This window comes from Haematobia irritans, chromosome 3, assembly GCF_050003625.1.
Source record: "Haematobia irritans isolate KBUSLIRL chromosome 3, ASM5000362v1, whole genome shotgun sequence".
Taxonomy (NCBI): Eukaryota; Metazoa; Arthropoda; class Insecta; order Diptera; family Muscidae; genus Haematobia; species Haematobia irritans.
Window position 1 is genome coordinate 213,269,117 of NC_134399.1, and position 23,508 is coordinate 213,292,624.

Here is a 23,508-nt window from a genome sequence, read left to right on the forward strand (position 1 = left end):
CAACCATGCCTAACTAGGTCCATATCGGTCTATAGTTATATATGGCACTCAGATAAATCGATCCCCAATCACACAAAAATTGGTCCATATCAAGTTCATAATTGTATATAGGCCCCATATAAGCGACCCCCATATTTAAATTCTTGTTCTCTACGTACAAAAAGTCCATATCGATTCGTTATTATTTGTAGACTTAACTATACATAACTTTTTTGTCTAATATATACCATGTATGGACTAAATCACAGTCTTTCGTAGAAGTTTCTACGCAATCCATGGTGGTGGGTACATAAGATTCGGCCTGGCCGAACTTGCGGCCGTATGTACTTGTTGACATTTCAGTTCGGCAAAATGCGAACGAATCGAGTTAGAGAAACCCAATTTTACAGATTACGTTACGTCTTCGTTCGCATTGACTTTCGTCTCAATTTTCGTTTAGATACCTCTTAGAGAAACCAAAAACAGCTGTTTTTCGTTTTGTATGCGAACGAAGACTAGAATTCGGATAACAGAAATAGGCTGTTATATTTTATCTTCTGCATTAATGTACAGGCTTTAGTTTAGAACGCCCTATTATTCATTTTATATATTTCCATATTGGAAGCGATATTGGAAGCGACATCTGCCGCTTACCTAATACACTTCACAAAACTTCACTTATTCCCTATATCAAGAACACTTTCTCTTTGGCATTCCTTTTTGTTGTTTACTTCTTGTTATTTCCTCATTTCCTATGCTCACATTCGCTACTGAAAAGGGATGACCATAGAAATCAATCGATGTCTCTCTCTACCACGCAGCACCACAACAGCGCTGCTCCAATTGGCAGTTTTTTCTGCATTGGCCACTTGGATTTTTTCATCATTCTATTTCAAGTTTTCAAGCCGAGCAGTCTTTTACGCGAATTTCGAAGTCCGCAAAAGAAGATAAAAAGACAAGCCCCTAAAAAAAAGCAAACTTTCAACAAAAATTAATTGTTAATTGTACTCTGTGAAGTGTTCCGCTTTGAGTGTTGTAAGGTCGTTAAACAAATACGCATTCTGTCACCCGCGCCGCAATATAAAAGGAATTTTCCAATTTGCAATAACACAAGAAAAAAAACCAGTGAGGGAAGAAAAATTACAAGCTTAAGCTACTCTGTTGTAATTTAAACGTCAACCAGCTACATAAGAAGAAATTAAAAAAAAAGAGATTACATTGATTTTGTTGTTCGTGAAGAAGTACATATAAGTGTGAATTAAAGTGCCAGAAATCAACTATATGGAAAGAAAAACCAAAGTTGAGCAGCGAAGATATCATTCGAAAAAAGTAAATTATTCCTTTTAAATTCATAACAAAAGATACAACAATAAGAAAACTAACTTTTTTTCAACTTGCACCCTACTTTTTTGTTGTTTGTTCTCTTTTTTTATTGTATTATAAATACACCAACACACACACGCACTCACTCTCAGTGAGTGTAGTGAGGTTGATGTTTTTCGCCGTCGTTCGTTCTATATAGCGTTGCTTTTACTTGCACAAAACACTATGCACACAGTGGCTGACAAAAGTGGTGATACAACTGAAATTTGGTAACAAATTATTTTTTTGTGACTAGATGTTGGGGAGGAGAGTGAATGATTATTGAAATTCCAAAAATAAAAAGAAATTGTTTTGATAAACACAGAATGATCCAATACTAGCTTTAAGAATTTATTCTTGTACTATTGGTGTGAAATTAATAAATAGAAATTAAAATTAAAATAAACGTAAGGAAATTATGGACGAACTTTAAGTGAACAAATGTATTTGGAAAAATGTCTTCTATAGAGATTTCACTTGCAATTTTATTGTAAAAGTCTTCGTTTGATTTGATTTCGATAAAGTTTCATTTGAAGGTTCTATGAATCTTGTTACATTTGGAACAAATCTACTTTAGCACAAGTTGTTAAAGATAATTTTTTTTTTTTTGAGTTTAGGAGAAGGGATTTCAAATCGAAAATGTAAAGTAAAAAATTTGGCGGAAAAGCCTAGTTTTCGAGATATCAACATCTGAAAATCGGTATTTTCCTTTATATCTTTCTTAATTCTGACAACAATTTTTCATAAAATGAATAAAATTCCGTTTTTTTGCGTTATTGGTAAAAAATAGTAAATTTTAAGCAGAAAATATTAAGTAAAAATTTTGTCGGAAGAGGGTAGATTTCGAGATACCGACCCTTAAAAATTGGGTATAGGTGGACGGCCTTCGGCCGGGATTTAACACTTTCTCCTCTGGACAGGGTCCACAGTGGGCTAACGCGAACCCAAAGATAAAGGTAGCCGGCCTTCGGCCGGGGTTTGAGACTTTCTCCTCTGGACAGGGTCCACAGTGGGCTAACGCGAACCCAAAGATAAAGATAGCCGGTCTTCGGCCGGGGTTTGAGACTTTCTCCTATGGACAGAGTCCAAAGTGGGCTAACGCGAACCCAGGATCTCTCCGGGTCCATGTTATTCTAAATATATTACTTTTAGGATGATTATGTGCGATGGATACTAAATCCAATATACGTGGCAATGAAAGCTTTAGGGGCCCGTAACTCCGAAAATAGGTCTTTTCGCCAAAAAGTGGCCAAAAATTGGACCAATCGGACCACTTGTACTAAAGTAGATATAAGCCTTACATTTTTTTTCGTTAACATATATTTCATTGAAAGTGGTCACCCCCGATCGCTAAATTTTGTTCACATTTGGGAGATGTGAACTAATCAGAGGTCAATGGTCTCACGAAATTTTTAACTCAGCTTTTCACCACGAGTCCAACTTTTTTTTGAATTTGACGGAATATTCTTAGGAACCAACCATGTCGAAAACAGATGTACACGGTACACAAATCTCATCGGAAAAGGAAGTTGTACCATGTCAATTTATTAAATCAAACAGTTTTTCGAGTATAATTTTATTATAAGACAGCAAATGGCAGATGGCTTGGAATCGCTACAAAATTAACAAAATCAATTTTCGTTTTCCTAGTGATTATGATGATGTGTCACTGAAAATATATCACTATTTCCAACATTTTACATGGCATATATTTTGTTTTTCCTTTTTCACAAAATTGCCATCATTACTCCGAAATACTTTTGCTACATTTTCTATCACTGTTGATGATTGTTGGAGTGTCACTTCAGATTCTATGGTAGCTGACCATACCATTCCTCTTGAAAATAAAATATGTCTTCATTAAATGCCGATTCCTCTTGAAAATAAAATATGTCTTCATTAAATGCCGATTTTAGAAAAATCGTGAATTTGAAGTCGGAAAATTCGTGAATTGAGTTCGCCGCTTGATTCATTGGCATTTCACGCTGTTCAAAGTCGAAGAACAGCAATGTTTTGCTGCTTAAAAATTAATGTTTATATTAGCTGAACTCATTTTTTATGTTCACAATAATTTCCATTTTTATATTCGGGCTTGGAATGACAATCGAAAGTTCGTCATTTCTTTTTTGTTTTTTAATTGGAAAATGTAATTTTGCATTTTAGATTTTCTGTTTTTGAATTTCAAAATTTCAATTTCAATTTTCAAAATTCAATTTTCATCTTTTCTGAGCATGTTTCATACCATTACACTTCCAAAATCCACTTTAATTAGATTTCAACTGTCATTTGCCTTAAAAAAAGGCATTTCAAATCCACTTTTAGTAGATTTTGAGCCTAATGTGAATGGGCTATTGTATGTAGGAAAAATAAGTTCATACCAGTTTTAGCACAATGCTATCTGCGAACTTAATATAGATCTTGTTGTTTATTTGGCACGAAGCGCCATCTTGACAAAAAGTAAATTTTATTAGAATCAAAACCATCCAACTACGACCATAAAAAATCAAAAAAAAAATCTAAATAGAGTAATCGATTTCACGTAATGATTCTCGTGTGTAATTTCCATAAGAAATTAGCATATAAGACCCAAATTGAATCATCTCACCCAGCCAGATCTTACTAGAGACTATGGAAATGTGGATTAGCCAACACTGAAACATATATATATATATAGTCAGGCTTGTAAGATAGGCATCTGGCATTTTCTTTTCAATAGCATAATAATACCAATTCCTTAATCTTCATGTCCAATTAGCTCGAATTTAAAATTGTAATTAATGTAAAGTAATCTAGATTATTTTTATCATTCTCGTAAAAATTCAAATCCAATGATCTCCGCCAGACCATAAATCATAGCAAACATTCTCATGTTGAGGATGTAACTTGTTGGTTTTCCGAGTTCCAGAAACGACAGCAAAGCAAAATTGTTGACATAGCCACTGATGTGAAAATATGCCTCATCAGTCAAAATGATTTTTCGATGGATGATAACTTTGGGTTCTTCTTGATCTTTTATAGTTATCAACAATGTCAATGGTTTGGTGAAGCGTCTATCATTCGATGTTTATTCATGGAGTAGTTTTTCCTTGTTAACTGGCATAGAATAAAAGCTTCACTTCAATTTTCTAGAACTTTTGTTTTCTCAAATCTGATCAAAAGTTAGACGATAAAATCTAAATACTAATTTCACATTGTAGACCTTGTGCTAATCCATGAAATTTTGGATATTGCGATAATTCCATGATACCTAGATTGTCAAAATAAGAAAATGCTAACTAATTCGAAGGTGTTAGTTTTTTTTTTTTTTAAATAATAAAATTCTTACTTCTATAGAAACAAAACAAACCAAAATAGGCTTTGTATTACGAAATAAATGCAACTTGAATTGTAAATATTGAAATTTTTTTCGGTTTGTCATTTTTTAACTCTTGGCATATTTTATACAATGCATTTTATTCAGATAATATTCCTTGGTTCACATATTTTGAAAAATAAGATTTTCATTTCCACTAAGTATCCTGATACAATAGAAGTAGAAATGTGGATTTTTTATAACTTCGTGGCTTAATTTAAATGAACTTAATTGAATGAACTGAATTTTTTTCGTAATGTAATCGATACATTTTATTCCTCCAAATTTTATTCCTTACCAACAAATTATTGAGTTCGTTAGTACCAATTTGTGAAGTTCACAATTTTTACCTTAAGGTAGTTACTATGTTCGGTTATCGAGTTGAAAATCACTTTATTTTCGCGATGACTTTTCCTGAAATAATCAAAATTATAAATGAGAACAAACATATTCCCATAATGTCTTGTCGAAATTTAGAGGAACAAGAAACTGAGCATCAATTGAGTTAATTTATCTGCTTTATATTGAATAAAGTAACCGTGAAAATTTTAACTCGAAAAGCGAACATCGTACTAACCTTTAAGTTTAAGAAACATTTTCGTAATTCTATTTTCTGAAATAAGGTTCTCTTGAGATTTGTATAGCGCTTGAACTTTTCAAAAATTGTTTAATTTTAATTTTCTTCCAATTTTTTATTATTATCTTCAACAATATTTTATGGTTGGTACTTTGTTCGGTTTGCGTGCCAAAAAGCTTATTTTTCCGGCAAGGTTAGGTACAGTGGCAGCCCGATATTTTAGGCTCGCTTCGATTATTCATTTCATTGATGTGGTACCATAGGTGGTGAATTTCTACCTTATCATTGACGGCTACCCGATTCTATGTTCAGTTCAATCACAAGGTTTACAGTTACTTTTTAATTAATTACAAAACATAAATATTAAACAGTCACGATTTCCCTCTAAATTTTGAGCAGATTTTATAAAATACAATTCATGTATATTTTTTTATTACTCTTAAAGATTTGTACAAAAGAGTAAGATTTTTTTTATATTCATTAAATTTCACAAACAAAAATTTATTAAAAAAATCAGAGTGCGTTGTGTCGTATCTTGTATATCATTTGTTTGATTATGTATGCACAAACTTTTGTCCGCCACTGTGACATTTCTCACTTCCCTCCACCCCATAGTTGTAGTTGTACGAAAATTTTGTAATTTGTTTTGTGAATGAAAAATAAAACAAACAACAAACTGAAAATTAAATACAACAGAAATATAACTTGTCATAAATAAATTTAAAGCCCATTTCAATAAAAACAAAACTGCAAAATTAAGCCCTACAAAAAGAAAAAAAAAAAGATTCCTAATTGAATTAGCAGAGAGTGAGTATTAATAAGCGAATTATGTCTGTGTGTGTGAGTGGGATTGTGGGAGGGAGGGGATATCTGATAGATTTTATGACATTTCATTTTGGGGGATTTATATATGCGTAATGTAATCGACGAATATTTTTGCAGTAGTTTTATAAAATCAAATTAGATTAAGAAAAACGTGTTCCTATGTTAAAATCTGTATCATAATGCATGTCGACAATCAAAGTTATTGAAATTTATGAAATTCTAATATAAAAGTAGTTGTCAAAGAAAATTTTGTAAGACTTTCTTAATGACGAATTGAAACCCTGAAAAATTCGTTGTAATATTTTTTTATTGATTCCCTTTTCACGTCATCCCATATGCAGCAGCCAGCTAAGAGGAGAGCTGGCCCTAAGCCCATAGAAGCAGCATGGCCAACAAAACCTGTCCCGGCCTTTTATGTTTTCTGGTTGTATGTATGTAAAGTGTGTGTGTGTTCTCTTCTTCTCCTCCATTCCCTTTTATGCTACTCTTTCTTGTGAGAAGAATTTTTGCGGCATTGCAGCAGCCTCACGCTCTCACTCTCATTTTCTCTGCGAAATGATGGTTATTTTCCGCAAAACACAAGCATCCAAATTTTGTTTTGCTCTCATTATTGTTGTTTTCCCCGGTTTATCATTTTTATTGATTTTTTTTTTCTATTTTCATGTTTTGCTCTTCGCATTAGAGCTGCTGGTAAACGGTAATGCTGTCGCCTGCTGCCACCCCATCAACCCATTTTTAAGTGGAATTATCAGTGGTTACATTTCCATATCTCATACATTTCAGTTTTGTTGTTATTCTGCAATTTTTACTCTCAAATTAAGTTCACCACACAATCGCTCTCTTTCTCTCTCGGTTTGCTCGTTGTCTTGTTCATGATGTGGTGTATTCTTTTTTGTTGTCATTGTCATCTGGTTGGTGATGCCACTCTGTGTGGCGTCAATACTTTTTGGCCAAACATTTTCAACAAGGGGGTGGGTTTTACGTGTCTTACGTCTTCTATGCTATTTTGTTTGTGCTTATTTTATAGTTAGGGGATTATTTCTATTTTCGTTTTAATTTTTCTGATTTGACTATGCTACCCGGTAACCACTTTCATGTTCAAAACTAATTAGAATTGTTTGTCGTGCATTATACATGTATTATTTTAATACCACCACACACTGGTGTGTATAACCGAGCATTTTATAATGAATTATATGTCTGAAAAATGCCTACAACAAAAGTCAAAGCTACGCAAGCAATAATAGATGGGTATAGTCACGGTTTATGATTTACGCGTCAATATTTTATTAATTTTATCAACCACGGATTATTTAGCATTGACATTGCTGATTTGAAATAAAAAAATCCTCTTAGCGCATTTTTGGCCACTTAATAATTTGTAACCAGTTAATAATTTTGTAACAGTTAATAATTTTGCAGCAGTTGGTTCTACCAAAAATCGTAGATTTTTTACTATTTGGTAGAATTCTTGATGTTTTGGTATATTTTGCAAAATATTCTTTTCCAAAAATTTCCTATAGAAATAACATTTCGACAAAATTTTCTATAGAAATATGTTTTTTTTAATAGAAATAAAATTATGAGAAAATTTTCTATAGAAATAAAGTTTTGTCAAAATTTTCTATAGAAATAAAGTTTTGTCAAAATTTTCTATAGAAATAAAATTTTGAAAAAATTTTCGATAGATATAAAATTTTGAAAAAATTTTCTATAGAAATAAAATGTTGACAAAATTTTCTATAGAAATAAAATGTTGACAAAATTTTCTATAGAAATAAAATTTTGACAAAATTTTCTATAGAAATAAAATTTGTTGTTATTTTTTTTTTTTTTTTATTTCAGCTTAAAACCATATATTGACTAAACTACAAGAGTAGCTTAACCAACAGAGGAAAAGAATGTTTGTCAAATTTATTTGGGCAAAGCCCTATAGACTGCAAGATGGTTGGATGGACGCACGTTTCGGAATTACCACATTCCTCATCAGCATCCTCTACTTGCAGCAAAACTATCAACCAATTATCAGAATAAATTCAGGCAGTTTATTAAACCCAACAAAAACCACACTTGAACCCTCCGAAAAAAGGTTTTACATTGATAGCTGGCTTATGCCGAAATAAATTCGAAACAAACATATCTCTTTTCCTATGCCACTGTCAAATCATCGATTTGAATTCACATGGCTGGGTTTATTTTGAGCGTGCCTCCTCTTCTTTTTCCATTTGTTTTGTTTTGTTATTGTTGGTTTTGTTCTTTAAGCATTGTTGTTATTTTTTTTTATTTCAGCTTAAAACCATATATTGACTAAACTACAAGAGTAGCTTAACCAACAGAGGAAAAGAATGTTTGTCAAATTTATTTGGGCAAAGCCCTATAGACTGCAAGATGGTTGGATGGACGCACGTTTCGGAATTACCACATTCCTCATCAGCATCCTCTACTTGCAGCAAAACTATCAACCAATTATCAGAATAAATTCAGGCAGTTTATTAAACCCAACAAAAACCACACTTGAACCCTCCGAAAAAAGGTTTTACATTGATAGCTGGCTTATGCCGAAATAAATTCGAAACAAACATATCTCTTTTCCTATGCCACTGTCAAATCATCGATTTGAATTCACATGGCTGGGTTTATTTTGAGCGTGCCTCCTCTTCTTTTTCCATTTGTTTTGTTTTGTTATTGTTGGTTTTGTTCTTTAAGCATTGTTGTTATTTTTTTTTTTATTTCAGCTTAAAACCATATATTGACTAAACTACAAGAGTAGCTTAACCAACAGAGGAAAAGAATGTTTGTCAAATTTATTTGGGCAAAGCCCTATAGACTGCAAGATGGTTGGATGGACGCACGTTTCGGAATTACCACATTCCTCATCAGCATCCTCTACTTGCAGCAAAACTATCAACCAATTATCAGAATAAATTCAGGCAGTTTATTAAACCCAACAAAAACCACACTTGAACCCTCCGAAAAAAGGTTTTACATTGATAGCTGGCTTATGCCGAAATAAATTCGAAACAAACATATCTCTTTTCCTATGCCACTGTCAAATCATCGATTTGAATTCACATGGCTGGGTTTATTTTGAGCGTGCCTCCTCTTCTTTTTCCATTTGTTTTGTTTTGTTATTGTTGGTTTTGTTCTTTAAGCATTGTTGTTATTTTTTTTTTTTATTTCAGCTTAAAACCATATATTGACTAAACTACAAGAGTAGCTTAACCAACAGAGGAAAAGAATGTTTGTCAAATTTATTTGGGCAAAGCCCTATAGACTGCAAGATGGTTGGATGGACGCACGTTTCGGAATTACCACATTCCTCATCAGCATCCTCTACTTGCAGCAAAACTATCAACCAATTATCAGAATAAATTCAGGCAGTTTATTAAACCCAACAAAAACCACACTTGAACCCTCCGAAAAAAGGTTTTACATTGATAGCTGGCTTATGCCGAAATAAATTCGAAACAAACATATCTCTTTTCCTATGCCACTGTCAAATCATCGATTTGAATTCACATGGCTGGGTTTATTTTGAGCGTGCCTCCTCTTCTTTTTCCATTTGTTTTGTTTTGTTATTGTTGGTTTTGTTCTTTAAGCATTGTTGTTATTTTTTTTTTTTTTATTTCAGCTTAAAACCATATATTGACTAAACTACAAGAGTAGCTTAACCAACAGAGGAAAAGAATGTTTGTCAAATTTATTTGGGCAAAGCCCTATAGACTGCAAGATGGTTGGATGGACGCACGTTTCGGAATTACCACATTCCTCATCAGCATCCTCTACTTGCAGCAAAACTATCAACCAATTATCAGAATAAATTCAGGCAGTTTATTAAACCCAACAAAAACCACACTTGAACCCTCCGAAAAACAAATGGAAAAAGAAGAGGAGGCACGCTCAAAATAAACCCAGCCATGTGAATTCAAATCGATGATTTGACAGTGGCATAGGAAAAGAGATATGTTTGTTTCGAATTTATTTCGGCATAAGCCAGCTATCAATGTAAAACCTTTTTTCGGAGGGTTCAAGTGTGGTTTTTGTTGGGTTTAATAAACTGCCTGAATTTATTCTGATAATTGGTTGATAGTTTTGCTGCAAGTAGAGGATGCTGATGAGGAATGTGGTAATTCCGAAACGTGCGTCCATCCAACCATCTTGCAGTCTATAGGGCTTTGCCCAAATAAATTTGACAAACATTCTTTTCCTCTGTTGGTTAAGCTACTCTTGTAGTTTAGTCAATATATGGTTTTAAGCTGAAATAAAAAAAAAAAAAATAACAACAATGCTTAAAGAACAAAACCAACAATAACAAAACAAAACAAATGGAAAAAGAAGAGGAGGCACGCTCAAAATAAACCCAGCCATGTGAATTCAAATCGATGATTTGACAGTGGCATAGGAAAAGAGATATGTTTGTTTCGAATTTATTTCGGCATAAGCCAGCTATCAATGTAAAACCTTTTTTCGGAGGGTTCAAGTGTGGTTTTTGTTGGGTTTAATAAACTGCCTGAATTTATTCTGATAATTGGTTGATAGTTTTGCTGCAAGTAGAGGATGCTGATGAGGAATGTGGTAATTCCGAAACGTGCGTCCATCCAACCATCTTGCAGTCTATAGGGCTTTGCCCAAATAAATTTGACAAACATTCTTTTCCTCTGTTGGTTAAGCTACTCTTGTAGTTTAGTCAATATATGGTTTTAAGCTGAAATAAAAAAAAAAAATAACAACAATGCTTAAAGAACAAAACCAACAATAACAAAACAAAACAAATGGAAAAAGAAGAGGAGGCACGCTCAAAATAAACCCAGCCATGTGAATTCAAATCGATGATTTGACAGTGGCATAGGAAAAGAGATATGTTTGTTTCGAATTTATTTCGGCATAAGCCAGCTATCAATGTAAAACCTTTTTTCGGAGGGTTCAAGTGTGGTTTTTGTTGGGTTTAATAAACTGCCTGAATTTATTCTGATAATTGGTTGATAGTTTTGCTGCAAGTAGAGGATGCTGATGAGGAATGTGGTAATTCCGAAACGTGCGTCCATCCAACCATCTTGCAGTCTATAGGGCTTTGCCCAAATAAATTTGACAAACATTCTTTTCCTCTGTTGGTTAAGCTACTCTTGTAGTTTAGTCAATATATGGTTTTAAGCTGAAATAAAAAAAAAAAAAAATAACAACAATGCTTAAAGAACAAAACCAACAATAACAAAACAAAACAAATGGAAAAAGAAGAGGAGGCACGCTCAAAATAAACCCAGCCATGTGAATTCAAATCGATGATTTGACAGTGGCATAGGAAAAGAGATATGTTTGTTTCGAATTTATTTCGGCATAAGCCAGCTATCAATGTAAAACCTTTTTTCGGAGGGTTCAAGTGTGGTTTTTGTTGGGTTTAATAAACTGCCTGAATTTATTCTGATAATTGGTTGATAGTTTTGCTGCAAGTAGAGGATGCTGATGAGGAATGTGGTAATTCCGAAACGTGCGTCCATCCAACCATCTTGCAGTCTATAGGGCTTTGCCCAAATAAATTTGACAAACATTCTTTTCCTCTGTTGGTTAAGCTACTCTTGTAGTTTAGTCAATATATGGTTTTAAGCTGAAATAAAAAAAAAAAAAAATAACAACAATGCTTAAAGAACAAAACCAACAATAACAAAACAAAACAAATGGAAATAAAATTTTGACAAAATTTCTATAGAAATAAAATGTTGTCAAAATTTTCTATAGAAATTAAATTGTCTGAAAATTTTCTATAGAAATAACATTTTGTAAAAATTTTCTATAGAAATAAAATTTTGACAAAATTTTCTATAGAAATAAAATTTTGACAAAATTTTCTATAGAGTAGTATCCTGTTGTTGTATTATTGTTAGTATATTAATGTTAGAAATAAGAGAATTGTTTTGAGTAGTATTTAAAATGTTGATTTAAGTAACTGTATAAGGCCTTTGTAAGGCTTAGTTACATATGAAAATAAAATAAATTAAATTAAATAACATTTTGTCAAAATTTTCTATGGAAATAAAATTTTTACAAAATTTTCAATAGAACTAAAATTTTTACAAAATTTTCTATAGAAATAAAAGTTTTACAAAATTTTCTATAGAAATAAAAATTTTTCAAAATTTTCTATAGAAATAAAATTGTGCCAAAATTTTCTATAGAAATAAAATTGTGCCAAAATTTTCTATAGCAATAAAATTTTGTCAAAAATTTTTATAGAAATAAAATTTTCTTAAAATTTTCTATAGAAATAAAATTTTGACAAAATTTTGTATAGAAATAAAATTTTGTCAAATTTTCTATAGAAATAAAATTTTCTCAAAAGTTTCTACAGAAATAAAATTTTATTTCGTCGAAAGCCGACTATCATATACCTTTTTTCGAAAGGTTCAAGTGTGGTGCACTTTGGGTTTGGCGAACTACCAGAATTTGTCCTGATAATTGGTTGATAGAAATAAAATTTTGACATAATTTTCTATTGAAATAAAATTTTGTCAAAATTTTCTATAGAAATAAAATTTTGTCAAAAATTTCTGTAGAAATAAAATTTTGTCAAAATTTTCTATAGAAATTAAGTATAGGCAAAATTATCTATAGAAATAAAATTTTGTCAAAATTATCTATAGTAATAAAATTTTGTCAAAATATTCTATAGAAATAAAATTTTGATAACATTTTCTATAGAAATAAAATTTTGACGAAATTTTCTACAGAAATAAAATTTTGATAAAATTTTCTATAGAAATAAAAGTTTGTCAAAATTTTCTATAGAAATAAAATTATGAGAAAATTTTCTATAAAAATAAAATTTTGACAAAATTTTCTATAGAAATAAAATTTTGCAAAATTTTCTATAGAATTAAAATTTTGTCAAAATTTTCAATAGAAATAAAATTTTGTCAAAATTTTCTATAGAAATTAAGTATAGGCAAAATTATCTATAGAAATTAAGTATAGGCAAAATTATCTATAGAAATAAAATTTTGTCAAAATTATCTATAGAAATAAAATTTTGTCAAAATTTTCTATAGAAATAAAATTTTGACAAAATTTTCTATAGAAATAAAATTTTGACGAAATTTTCTATGGAAATAAAATTTTGATAAAATTTTCTATAGAAATAAAATTTTGACAAAATTTTCTATAGAAATAAAATTTTGACAAAATTTTCTATAGAAATAAAATGTCAATATTTTCTATAGAAATAAAATTTGTCAAAATTTTCTATAGAAATAAAATTTTTGTCAAAATTTTCTATAGAAATAAAATTTTGACAAAATTTTCTTTAGAAATAAAATTTTGACAAAATTTTCTATAGAAATAAAATTTTGACAAAAATCTCTTTGGATATAAAATTTTGCCAAAATTTTCTATAGAATTAAAATTTGTCAAAATTTTCTATGGAATTAAAATTTTGCTAAAATTTTCTATAGAATTAAAATTTTGTCAAAATTTTCTACAGAATTAAAATTTTGTCAAAATTTTCTATAGAATTAAAATTTTGACAAAATTTTCTATAGAATTAAAATTTTGACAAAATTTTCTATAGAAATAAAATTTTGTCAAAATTTTCTATAGAAATAAAATTTTAGCAAAATTTTCTATAGAAATGAACTATTGGCAAAATTATCTATAGAAATAAAATTTTGTCAAAATTTGACAAAACTTTTAACCACAAAAATTTGATAAAACACTGCGAACTAAGATTTTTCTATTTGGTAGTTTTTTTGGTAAAATTTAGTTAAACAGTTGGTAGATTATTTTTGGCTCGAGTGGCAACCGTAGAAGCATACCACTCTTGAGATAGTATGTTTCTTAAAATCTAAAATTCTTCGTATTTTCAAGTCACCTTCTACGAAGAGGGGCTTTCAAAGGAAACTATATATTTGATTCATGATGGTTGGTATTTAAGATTGCAAAAATAAATTGATTTGATTTGAAATTTTCAATTAACATTTTTATTTATTCAATTAAAAATTTGATTCATGTTGATTGCAAATCAAATTTTAAAAACTATTTTAATTACTTTCTTATCTGACTTGTGTTTTTAGTTTGGCTAAAAAATTGGTAGTTGGAAATAAATTTTGATTTAAAAATTTAAAAAATGTACATCACTTGTTTAACTGACTCACCCCCATTTTCATGAAGCTCCGTTAGTGCTATGTTAGCTAACGAACTTTTAAACTGTCTATATATTCTATATGCCAGTTAGGAGCTTAACTGCCAAAAAAATTTTCAGTTAAAGTAAACCGGATACCATTTTACTTTCTGTTAACTGGGAGTTAAAGTCTAACGGAGCTACATGAAAATGACCGTTAATCTTCCAAGTTTGATTAAAAAGTTAATTCTATCAATTGAATAATTTTCCAACTTCAACCAACTTTTTAATTGGAAATATTTTTGATATTTTTTCTGTGTATATTCGGTTAGCCGAGACACAAACCACGATTATAACTCGTGAATTTATCTTCACAGCCTTGTCAATGTATGCGTCCTTTTAACTCACCCAGTGTTATTCACACTATTTTTTAACACCTCTGACACTTTAAGGGGGTTTTTGTTGTTGTTATTTTAACTTCAATGAGATTTTTTGTCTATGCATGTCTGGCATGCTAACTATTGTACCATGGTGGGTTCCAAAAAAATTAAATAGTTTAAAATTTTTCTAAAATCTTCTAAAAAGTCTTATTGTATGTAGCAGCACCAAAATATCGATCAGATCAGAATGAAATTTGAACAGCATCATTTAGGAGATTACTGTGCTAATTTCTGTTAGGTTTTTAGGTAAAGTTTCCTTAGGTAAAAAATAAAGAAAAAAATCATCAAATATAGGCTAAGATTTATTTTGAAGTTTTCAGATTACCAAAGTTAACGAAAAAATTATTTATTCCAATTAAAATATTAATTGATCCAATTTTTCTAATTAAAAATTTGTTCAACCAATTAAATTTTTAATTGAATATTTTTTTGTTTAAATTCATTTAAAATTTTAATTGGAATAATTTTGGTAATATTTTTCTATGTGGTTAAGTACTTACCGGATCACTTTCAAAAGTAATGAGAACACCGTATTTTCTACTGTGGTCAACGCTACCTGGGTCCCATGTAATGCTGAACATTGCGTTATCGGCGGGACTCAACACACTCAACGGTCATAGCCATTACGAGTTTACGGTTATGAATTGCTGTGGTTCTAGTCCATAAACACGCAATAAGCCACCCGCCCTTTATTGTTACTTATTATCTGTGTTATCTTTTTCAAGCCATTACTTTAATATGTACATTTGATTTGCATTTTCTTTTAATTTTCGAATAAAATTAAATGAAAAACTTGATCCTAATTCTGTTAACTTGTTTCTAATTATTACGAAAATGCCATAATATCCATCCATATGCAAATACAATCTGTAATCTCACAACCACAAACTAGGTAATAATTTCCAAATCACCCTAAGCGTATTCACAAGTGATTAGTAGTACCTGAGAGAAGGGTTTTAATGACTTTAAATATGAATGTATGGCCATTTAGCACGTTTGCTTTAATTTGTCGTCATTCACTTTAAATCTGTTACAAAAAAAATGAAAACGAAAACTCATAAACTTTTTCATGACAACCATGGAAAGTGTTTTTTTTCCAAAACGCATATTTCAACCCCCTTTGAAAACAAAGAGACTTTTGTGAAGGAAAATTGTGTTTGTAGGCCAAGTGGCAACTGATAATAGATTTTCTTTATTGTTTTCTTCAGAGGGTGAAAATACAAATTTCGTTAGGGTAGCAAATTTTCAAAAAAGTATTGAAGAAATGAAAACAAAATGCGAGATCAAAATTCAAGGCAATTGTTCACTGAAACAAGGCAATATCCTTTGACGAGAAAGTATCATCCGCGCAAAATTCAAGATAAATGTGCACTCAACAAATTTTTCCATAATCACTAAGAACTCTTGATATGGGTTTGGGACACGGTTGCCACTCGAGCCAAAAATAATCTACCAAATTTTGCAAAAAATAACCAAAAAACTACAAAACTGAAAACCTTATTTTGCCAAATTGTATTTCTATAGAACATTTTCTCGAAATTTTATTTCTATAGAAAATTTTGTCAAGATTTTATTTCTATAGAAAATTTTGTCAAAATTTTATTTCTATAGAAAATTTTGTCAAAATTTTATTTCTATAGAAAATTTTGTCAAAATTTTATTTCTATAGAAAATTTTGTCAAAATTTTATTTCTATAGAAAATTTTTTCAAAACTTTATTTCTATAGAAAATTTTGTCAAAGTTTTATTTCTATAGAAAATTTTTTCAAAACTTTATTTCTATAGAAAATTTTTTCAAAACTTTATTTCTATAGAAAATTTTTTCAAAACTTTATTTCTATAGAAAATTTTGCCAAAATTTTATTTCTATAGATTATTTTGTCAAAATTTTATTTCTATGGAAAATGTTTTCAAAATTTTATTTCTATAGAAAATTTTCCCAAAATTTTATTTCTATAGAAAATTTTGTCAGAACTTTATTTCTATAGAAAATTTTGTGAAAATTTTATTTCTATGGAAAATTTTGTCAAAATTTTATTTCTATAGAAAATTTTGTCAAAATTTTATTCCTATAGAAAATTTTGTCAAAATTTTATTCCTATAGAAAATTTTGTCAAAATTTTATTCCTATAGAAAATTTTGTCAAAGCTTTATTTCTATGGAAAATTTTTTCAACATTTTATTTCTATAGAAAATTTTGTCAGAACTCTATTTCTATAGAAAATTTTGTTAAAATTTTATTATTATAGAAAATTTTGTCTAAATTTTATTTCTACAGAAAATTTTGTCAATATTGTATTTCTATAGATAATTTTGTCAAAATTTTATTTCTATGGAAAATATTCTCAAAATTTTATTTCTATGGAAAATTTTCTTAAAATTTTATTTCTATAGAAAATTTTGTCAAAATTTAAGTTTATATAGAAAATTTTGTCAAAATTTTATTTCTATAGAAAATTTTTTCAAAACTTTTTTGCTATAGAAAATTTTGTCAAATTTTTTTTCTATGGAAATTTTTCTCAAAATTTTATTTATATAGAAAATTTTTTCAAAATTTAAATTTATATAGAAAATTTTGTCAAAATTTTATTTCTATAGATAATTTTGTCAAATTTTTTTTCTATGGAAAATTTTCTCAAAATTTTATTTCTATGGAAAATTTTCGCAAAATTTTATTTGTATGGAAAATTTTCTCAAAATTTTATTTATATAGAAAATTTTTTCAAAATTTAAATTTATATAGAAAATTTTGTCAAAATTTAAATTTATATAAAAAATTTTGTCAAAATTTAAATTTATATAGAAAATTTTGTCAAAAATTTATTTCTATTGAAAATTTTTTCAACATTTTATTTCGTTATTGTTGTTTTTGATCTCAGCTTAAAGTCATGCATTGACTAAACTACAAGTGTAGCTTAACCAAAAGAGGAAAAGTATGCTTGTCAAATTTATTTGGGCAAAGCCCTATATACTGCAAGATGGTTGGATGTACAGCTGTTTCGGAATTACCACATTCCTCATCAGCATCCTCTACTTGCAGCAAAACTATCAACCAATTATCAGAATAAATTCGGGTAATTCACTCAACCCAAAGTGAAATACACTTGAACCTTCCGAAAAAGGGTTTAATAGTCGGCTACTGCCTAAACAAATTTGCAAGCATATCTCTTTTCCTTTGCCAAACTCAAATCATCGATTTGTATTTAGTTGGCTGGGTTTGTTTTTGAGCGTGCTTCCTCTATCTTCATTCGTTTTGTTTGTTATTGTTGACTCCTCTTCAATCGTTATTGTTGTTTTTGATCTCAGCTTAAAGCCATGCATTGACTAAACTACAAGTGTAGCTTTTCGGAAGGTTCAAGTGTATTTCACTTTGGGTTGAGTGAATTACCCGAATTTATTCTGATAATTGGTTGATAGTTTTGCTGCAAGTAGAGGATGCTGATGAGGAATGTGGTAATTCCGAAACAGCTGTACATCCCACCATCTTGCAGTCTATAGGGCTTTGCCCAAATAAATTTGACAAGCATACTTTTCCTCTGTTGGTTAAGCTACACTTGTAGTTTAGTCAATGCATGGCTTTAAGCTGAGATCAAAAACAACAATAACGATTTAAGAGAAGCCAACAATAACAAACAAAACGAAAAATTTTATTTCTATAGAAAATTTTGTCAAAATTTTATATCTATAGAAAATTTTGTCAATATTTTATTTCTATAGAAAATTTTCTCAAAATTTTATTTTTATGGAAAATTTTCTCAAAATTTTATTTCTATGGACAATTTTCTCAAAATTTTATTTCTATAGAAAATTTTGTCAAAAATTTATTTCTATAAAAGATTTCGAAAATTTTTTTCAAATCTTCATTTCTATAGATAATTTTGTCAATATTTTTTTTCTATGGAAATTTTTTTCAACATTTTATTTCTATAGAATAAATCTAAATTTTATTTCTATAGAAAATTTTGTCAAAATTTATTTCTATGGAAAATTTTGTCAAAACTTTATTTCTATAGAAAATTTTGTCAACATTTTATTTCTATAGAAAATATTGTCAAAATTTTATTTCTATAGAAAATTTTGTCAAAATGTTATTTTTATAGAAAATTTTGTCAAAATTTTATTTCCATGGAAAATGTTGTCAAAATTTTGTTTCTATAGAAAATTTAGTCAAAATTTTATTTCTATTGAAAATTTTGTCAACATTTTATTTCTATAGATAATTTTCTCAAAATTTTATTTCTATGGAAAATTTTCTCAAAATTTTATTTATATAGAAAATGTTGTCAAAATTTAAATTTAAATAGAAAATTTTGTCAAAATTTAAATTTATATAGAAAATTTTGTCAAAATTTAAATTTATATAGAAAATTTTATTTCTATTGAAAATTTTCTCAAAATTTTATTTCTATAGAAAATTTTCTCAAAATTTTATTTCTATAGAAAATTTTGTCAAAATTTTATTTCTATTGAAAATTTTCTCAAAATTTTATTTCTATAGAAAATTTTCTCAAAATTTTATTTTTATGGAAAATTTTCTCAAAATTTTATTTCTATGGACAATTTCCTCAAAATTTTATTTTTATAGAAAATTTTGTCAAAATTTTATTTCTATGGAAAATATTGTCACAATTTTATTTCTATAGAAAATTTTGTCAAAATTTATATCTATAGAAAATTTTGTCAATATTTTATTTCTATAGAAAATTTTGTCAAAATTTTATTTCGATATCTATTGTCGATTAGCGTTGGTTATGATTATTAATACTTGCAAATCGGCGAAACAAAATTCTTTTATTCATTAAAATTGAAGAAAATATTTACTTTTTATTAATATACCAAAAAAATTTAATACAGAAACAACCAAAACAAAAAATATATATATGAAAAAAAAACATTTTCTGTGCGTGTTTGTAGTAATGTACTATAATTTAATATATTTCTTCATGTTTTTTAAATCATATTCATCAATCAATTTATTTCCTCCTCACTCCCTCACACAACCATATTACATAGATTTCCCTTAATGTTAATATAATTTAAGATTTTATTCTATTGAATTTTTATCCCATTTTTGATTTTCTTTTACATATCCATTATCAACATAGTTTTTAATTTTTCACCTTGATTTTTTTCTTCTTTTATCTTTTTTCAAAAATTCAAAAACAGAATTCATCATTGTGTCCAGAAATTTTGAGTTAAATCACCAAAAACGCCTATCCCACTAGTTTCTTCAGTCAAAGTCAATCGGATTGTTTTTGATATCAATTATCTAGCACAAGCTATTTTTATAAATCCACATAAAAAAGAAAAACCTAAATATTTTAAGTTTTTTTCTTTTTGCCACAAAAATCGAAATTGAAAGAATCCCAGCTTCAAAATTCAGATTATGTTGAACCACGATGCAAAAATGTCACTGAAAGTAAGTAGTTTCTATTTTTTTTAATTTAATTTTTACACAAATAACAAAATTTAAATTGCTATTTTTCGAAAAAGAATTGAATATTTTTAAGCCTGTAGCAATTAAGTTAAATTATAAAATTCACACTAAAATGATAATAAATAACGAATTTATGAACAATAAATTAACTAAAATTAGACCTAGCTCACAATGCTTCTTTAGATTTATTTTTATGAAGGAATACCGATTTAAAGCCATGCGATATACCAAAAATGTGTTTTTTTTTCAATAATGGTTCGCGTACCCAAACAACTTTGATATTTATCAAAAATTTTTACTAGACGTCTTGAGTATTTTTTTTTTCATAAATTGGAAATTAATTAAAGAAATCTCGTAAATATTACGTAGCATTTCCTACTACATTTATTTGTTCTTAAACACCGAGATAAAGCTTCACTTCGATCTTCAAGAAACAAAATAAATCTTGGGTGACTAAACAAATAATATTCTTAACCCTTAAAACTACCTATATACTTTAATGTGTCAACATTTTAACCATTCTTTTTTGTACATAGTATAACAACAACCCTTTTTCTTAAATAGGCTGTCGCCACTTTACAATAGGTGTCATTGTTCCTTGTTTAAGTTGTGAAATTATCACCACCTCTCTCACTCTGTTGTTTGTCGTTTTTCTTATACACTGACATAATTATAAATATTTGTTTAAATATATTCGTTGTTGTGTTTTTTTCTTTGTTTTTGTCGTATTTACCTAAACAAACTCTTTGGTATACAAAACTGACTCTTAAATCTGCAAACATTCATTCATACATAAAACATACACTTTACTCGATTACTTGTTGTTTAGTTTTCTGCGAGTAGGAGCGAGTATATATATGTGTGTGTGTATGCGAATATATGTATGGCCCTGGTGTGTTTAGTTTACTTGAGCATTTGTTTACTTTTGCATTTGTCCCCACACCCAGTGCCAACAGCAGCCACCCACTATACACCATATCCACATTGTTTGTATGAGTGTAGAATCCTCCACACCCGCCCCCCCCCCATTCCACTATGTTGTTCTTATTATTACTAGCAAAGGAACGTGTTTGCTTGCATTGAGTAAAAGTGTATGAATGTATACACTCTCTTTTATGTAATTCTCCTACGCCTCTTGGGTAGTTACTAACTACTTGGTAACTGGCCTTTTTGTGTTTACTAATTTTCGTGGTGGTGGTGTTGGAGGTGTTATCATTTTGTACCATTAGAACTACCATTATTATTCTATGGAGAGGGCATTAGATGAGATTTATTACAAAAATTAAAAGAATTATTTCTTAGAAATGTGGGGGGTTTCTCTTTATGCTTACCAACTTGTATTTTATTTATTTTTAAGAGAACACTTTTACTTAATATTACTGTTTATTTAGTTTTGTTTGAACTTGTTTTACACCCAAAGAAAAATTACTTTCCTCCGAAACGAAATTTTAGACGAACGATTTTTCAGTGTTAAAGCAGTAAGGGAAGTGGGGAGCCACCGTGGTGCAATGGTTAGCATACCAGCCTTGCATACACAAGGTCGTGGGTTCGATTCCTGCTTCGACCGAACACCAAATAGTTTTTCCACCTCAGTAATGTTGGTGACATTTCTGAGGGTTTCAAAGCTTCTCTAAGTGGTTTCACTGCCATTCGTACTCGGCTATAAAAAGGAGGACCCTTGTCATCGAGCTTAACATGGAATCACTCAGTGATAAGAGAGAAGTTCACCAATGTGGTATCACAATGGCGTGAATAGTCTAAGTAAGCCTGATACATCGGGCTACCACCTAACTTAAACCTAACAACATCGATTTTGTTGCGCAGCTGTTGCAGCTTCTTTTTTGTTGCATATTTTGTTTGCAATTTAGAACGCAAAAACACCACAAATGGAAAAATATATAATAGAGGTCTGCATCGAATAACTTTTCACTACATGTATGCAATTCGCTGTCGAATATAGTACATACAATGTCTTTCTCTCAGAGAGCAAGTAGTGAAGTGAAGAGAACACATGCTTGTCAAATACCACCAAGTACTTATCCGGAAAAATATGTGTTCCGAAAAAAAGAACAATAAAAAGGCAAGTATTTGAGAAAAAGTACAACATGGATTCTCTTCACTTCACGTGGTAACACAAGTATTTCTCAGTTATGTGCGAAGCAAAACTTTCCATTATTATTAATCATAGATATGTATGTATGTCACATATTTCATATATTTATGTATGTCACACACTTACCTTAACGTTTGCCGTTCTTTATAACATATATTATGGAGAGTAACTGTTTTTTGTATTTCTGAAACTGCACGTGGTACATGGAGTACTCTATGAAGTTTTGTTCTCGCAACATACTCGACGTGATCACTCTGAGTACACTTCAATAAGAGAGAAAGAGGAATATGTGTTTGTTGGTAGTGAAGACATCAGAGTAGCAACAAGAAGTTACTCGTGGCTTTTGGTGTTCATCAAAATGTGTACCAATTGTTTTGCGACTCTCTCAAATAGATGTACTCATGTAGCAAGTACACGTGTACTCTTCATTTACAAATGGTATTGTGCAGACCTCTAGTATATAATACATTTCATTTGTGAATTAGATGACTCTTCAAATGGGTCAAATCTATGTTATTTACAGAAAAAAAGATATCTAAAGTATAAAAAGCGAAATTTAATACTCCAACAAGTTTGCAAGACGATACGAAGAATTCCAAAAGTTTTGGGATACTTTGAAGTCGTCAATCAATATCCGGATGATGTTTTTTTCAATCACTTCCGTATGAACCGATCTACATTTATACATTTCCCATTTGTCTGCTCCTTCGTGAGCGTGAAATCAGGTTTATTTTCCTTAATTTTGTCGACCACTTTGCTCCATAACACAGATTTTTTTTCGGCCTGACGCAAAGTCGCCCTCCATATCCAAACGTGCTCTTACTATTAATTTAGTTGTCTTGGAATCAACCTCTACCCTAAAAAATTATGAAAATATAATAAAAATATTATAAACATATAATATAACAAAAAAACTAAATTGAAAATTTTAATACTTACTCGTTCTCTGCATCAGCCATTTTTATACTGCGTCTTTTTTATTACGTTTGCGCAACATATGCTACATTGTTGCATTTTGGAACATATGACGCTTACAAATTTGCCGGATGTTGCAATTATGAATGTGATGCACACCAGTGCAGCGCAACACTGCGTTTCCGAAAAGGCCCTTTACTATAGAAATAAAATTTTGACAAAATTACAAGGACAATAAAATTCTATAGAAATGACATTTTCTATAAAATAAAATTTTCTGAAGAAATAAAATTTTGACAAAATTTCACTAGAAATAAAATTTTGACAAAATTTTCTATAGAAATAAAATTTTGACAAAATTTTCTATAGAAATAAAATTTTAACAACATCTTTTATAGAAA

The 23,508-nt window shown here is 29.4% G+C and overlaps 1 protein-coding gene across 3 annotated transcripts in view; it reads left to right on the forward strand.

Annotated features, from left to right (window-relative positions):
• Positions 1 to 858: 858 nt before the first annotated feature.
• Adar (Adenosine deaminase acting on RNA) overlaps positions 859 to 23,508 on the forward strand; it is a 379,994-nt gene continuing 357,344 nt past the window's right edge. Inside the window, exons 1-3 of one of the 3 annotated variants that reach the window (XM_075302731.1) lie at positions 859 to 1,308; positions 5,886 to 6,077; positions 19,809 to 20,061. In XM_075302731.1, coding sequence (XP_075158846.1) covers positions 20,029 to 20,061 — 33 coding nt within the window. In that variant the 5' untranslated portion in view covers positions 859 to 1,308; positions 5,886 to 6,077; positions 19,809 to 20,028. The remainder of the gene's footprint in view (positions 1,309 to 5,885; positions 6,078 to 19,808; positions 20,062 to 23,508) is intronic. The other 2 variants (XM_075302730.1, XM_075302729.1) reach the window with 2 other exon arrangements.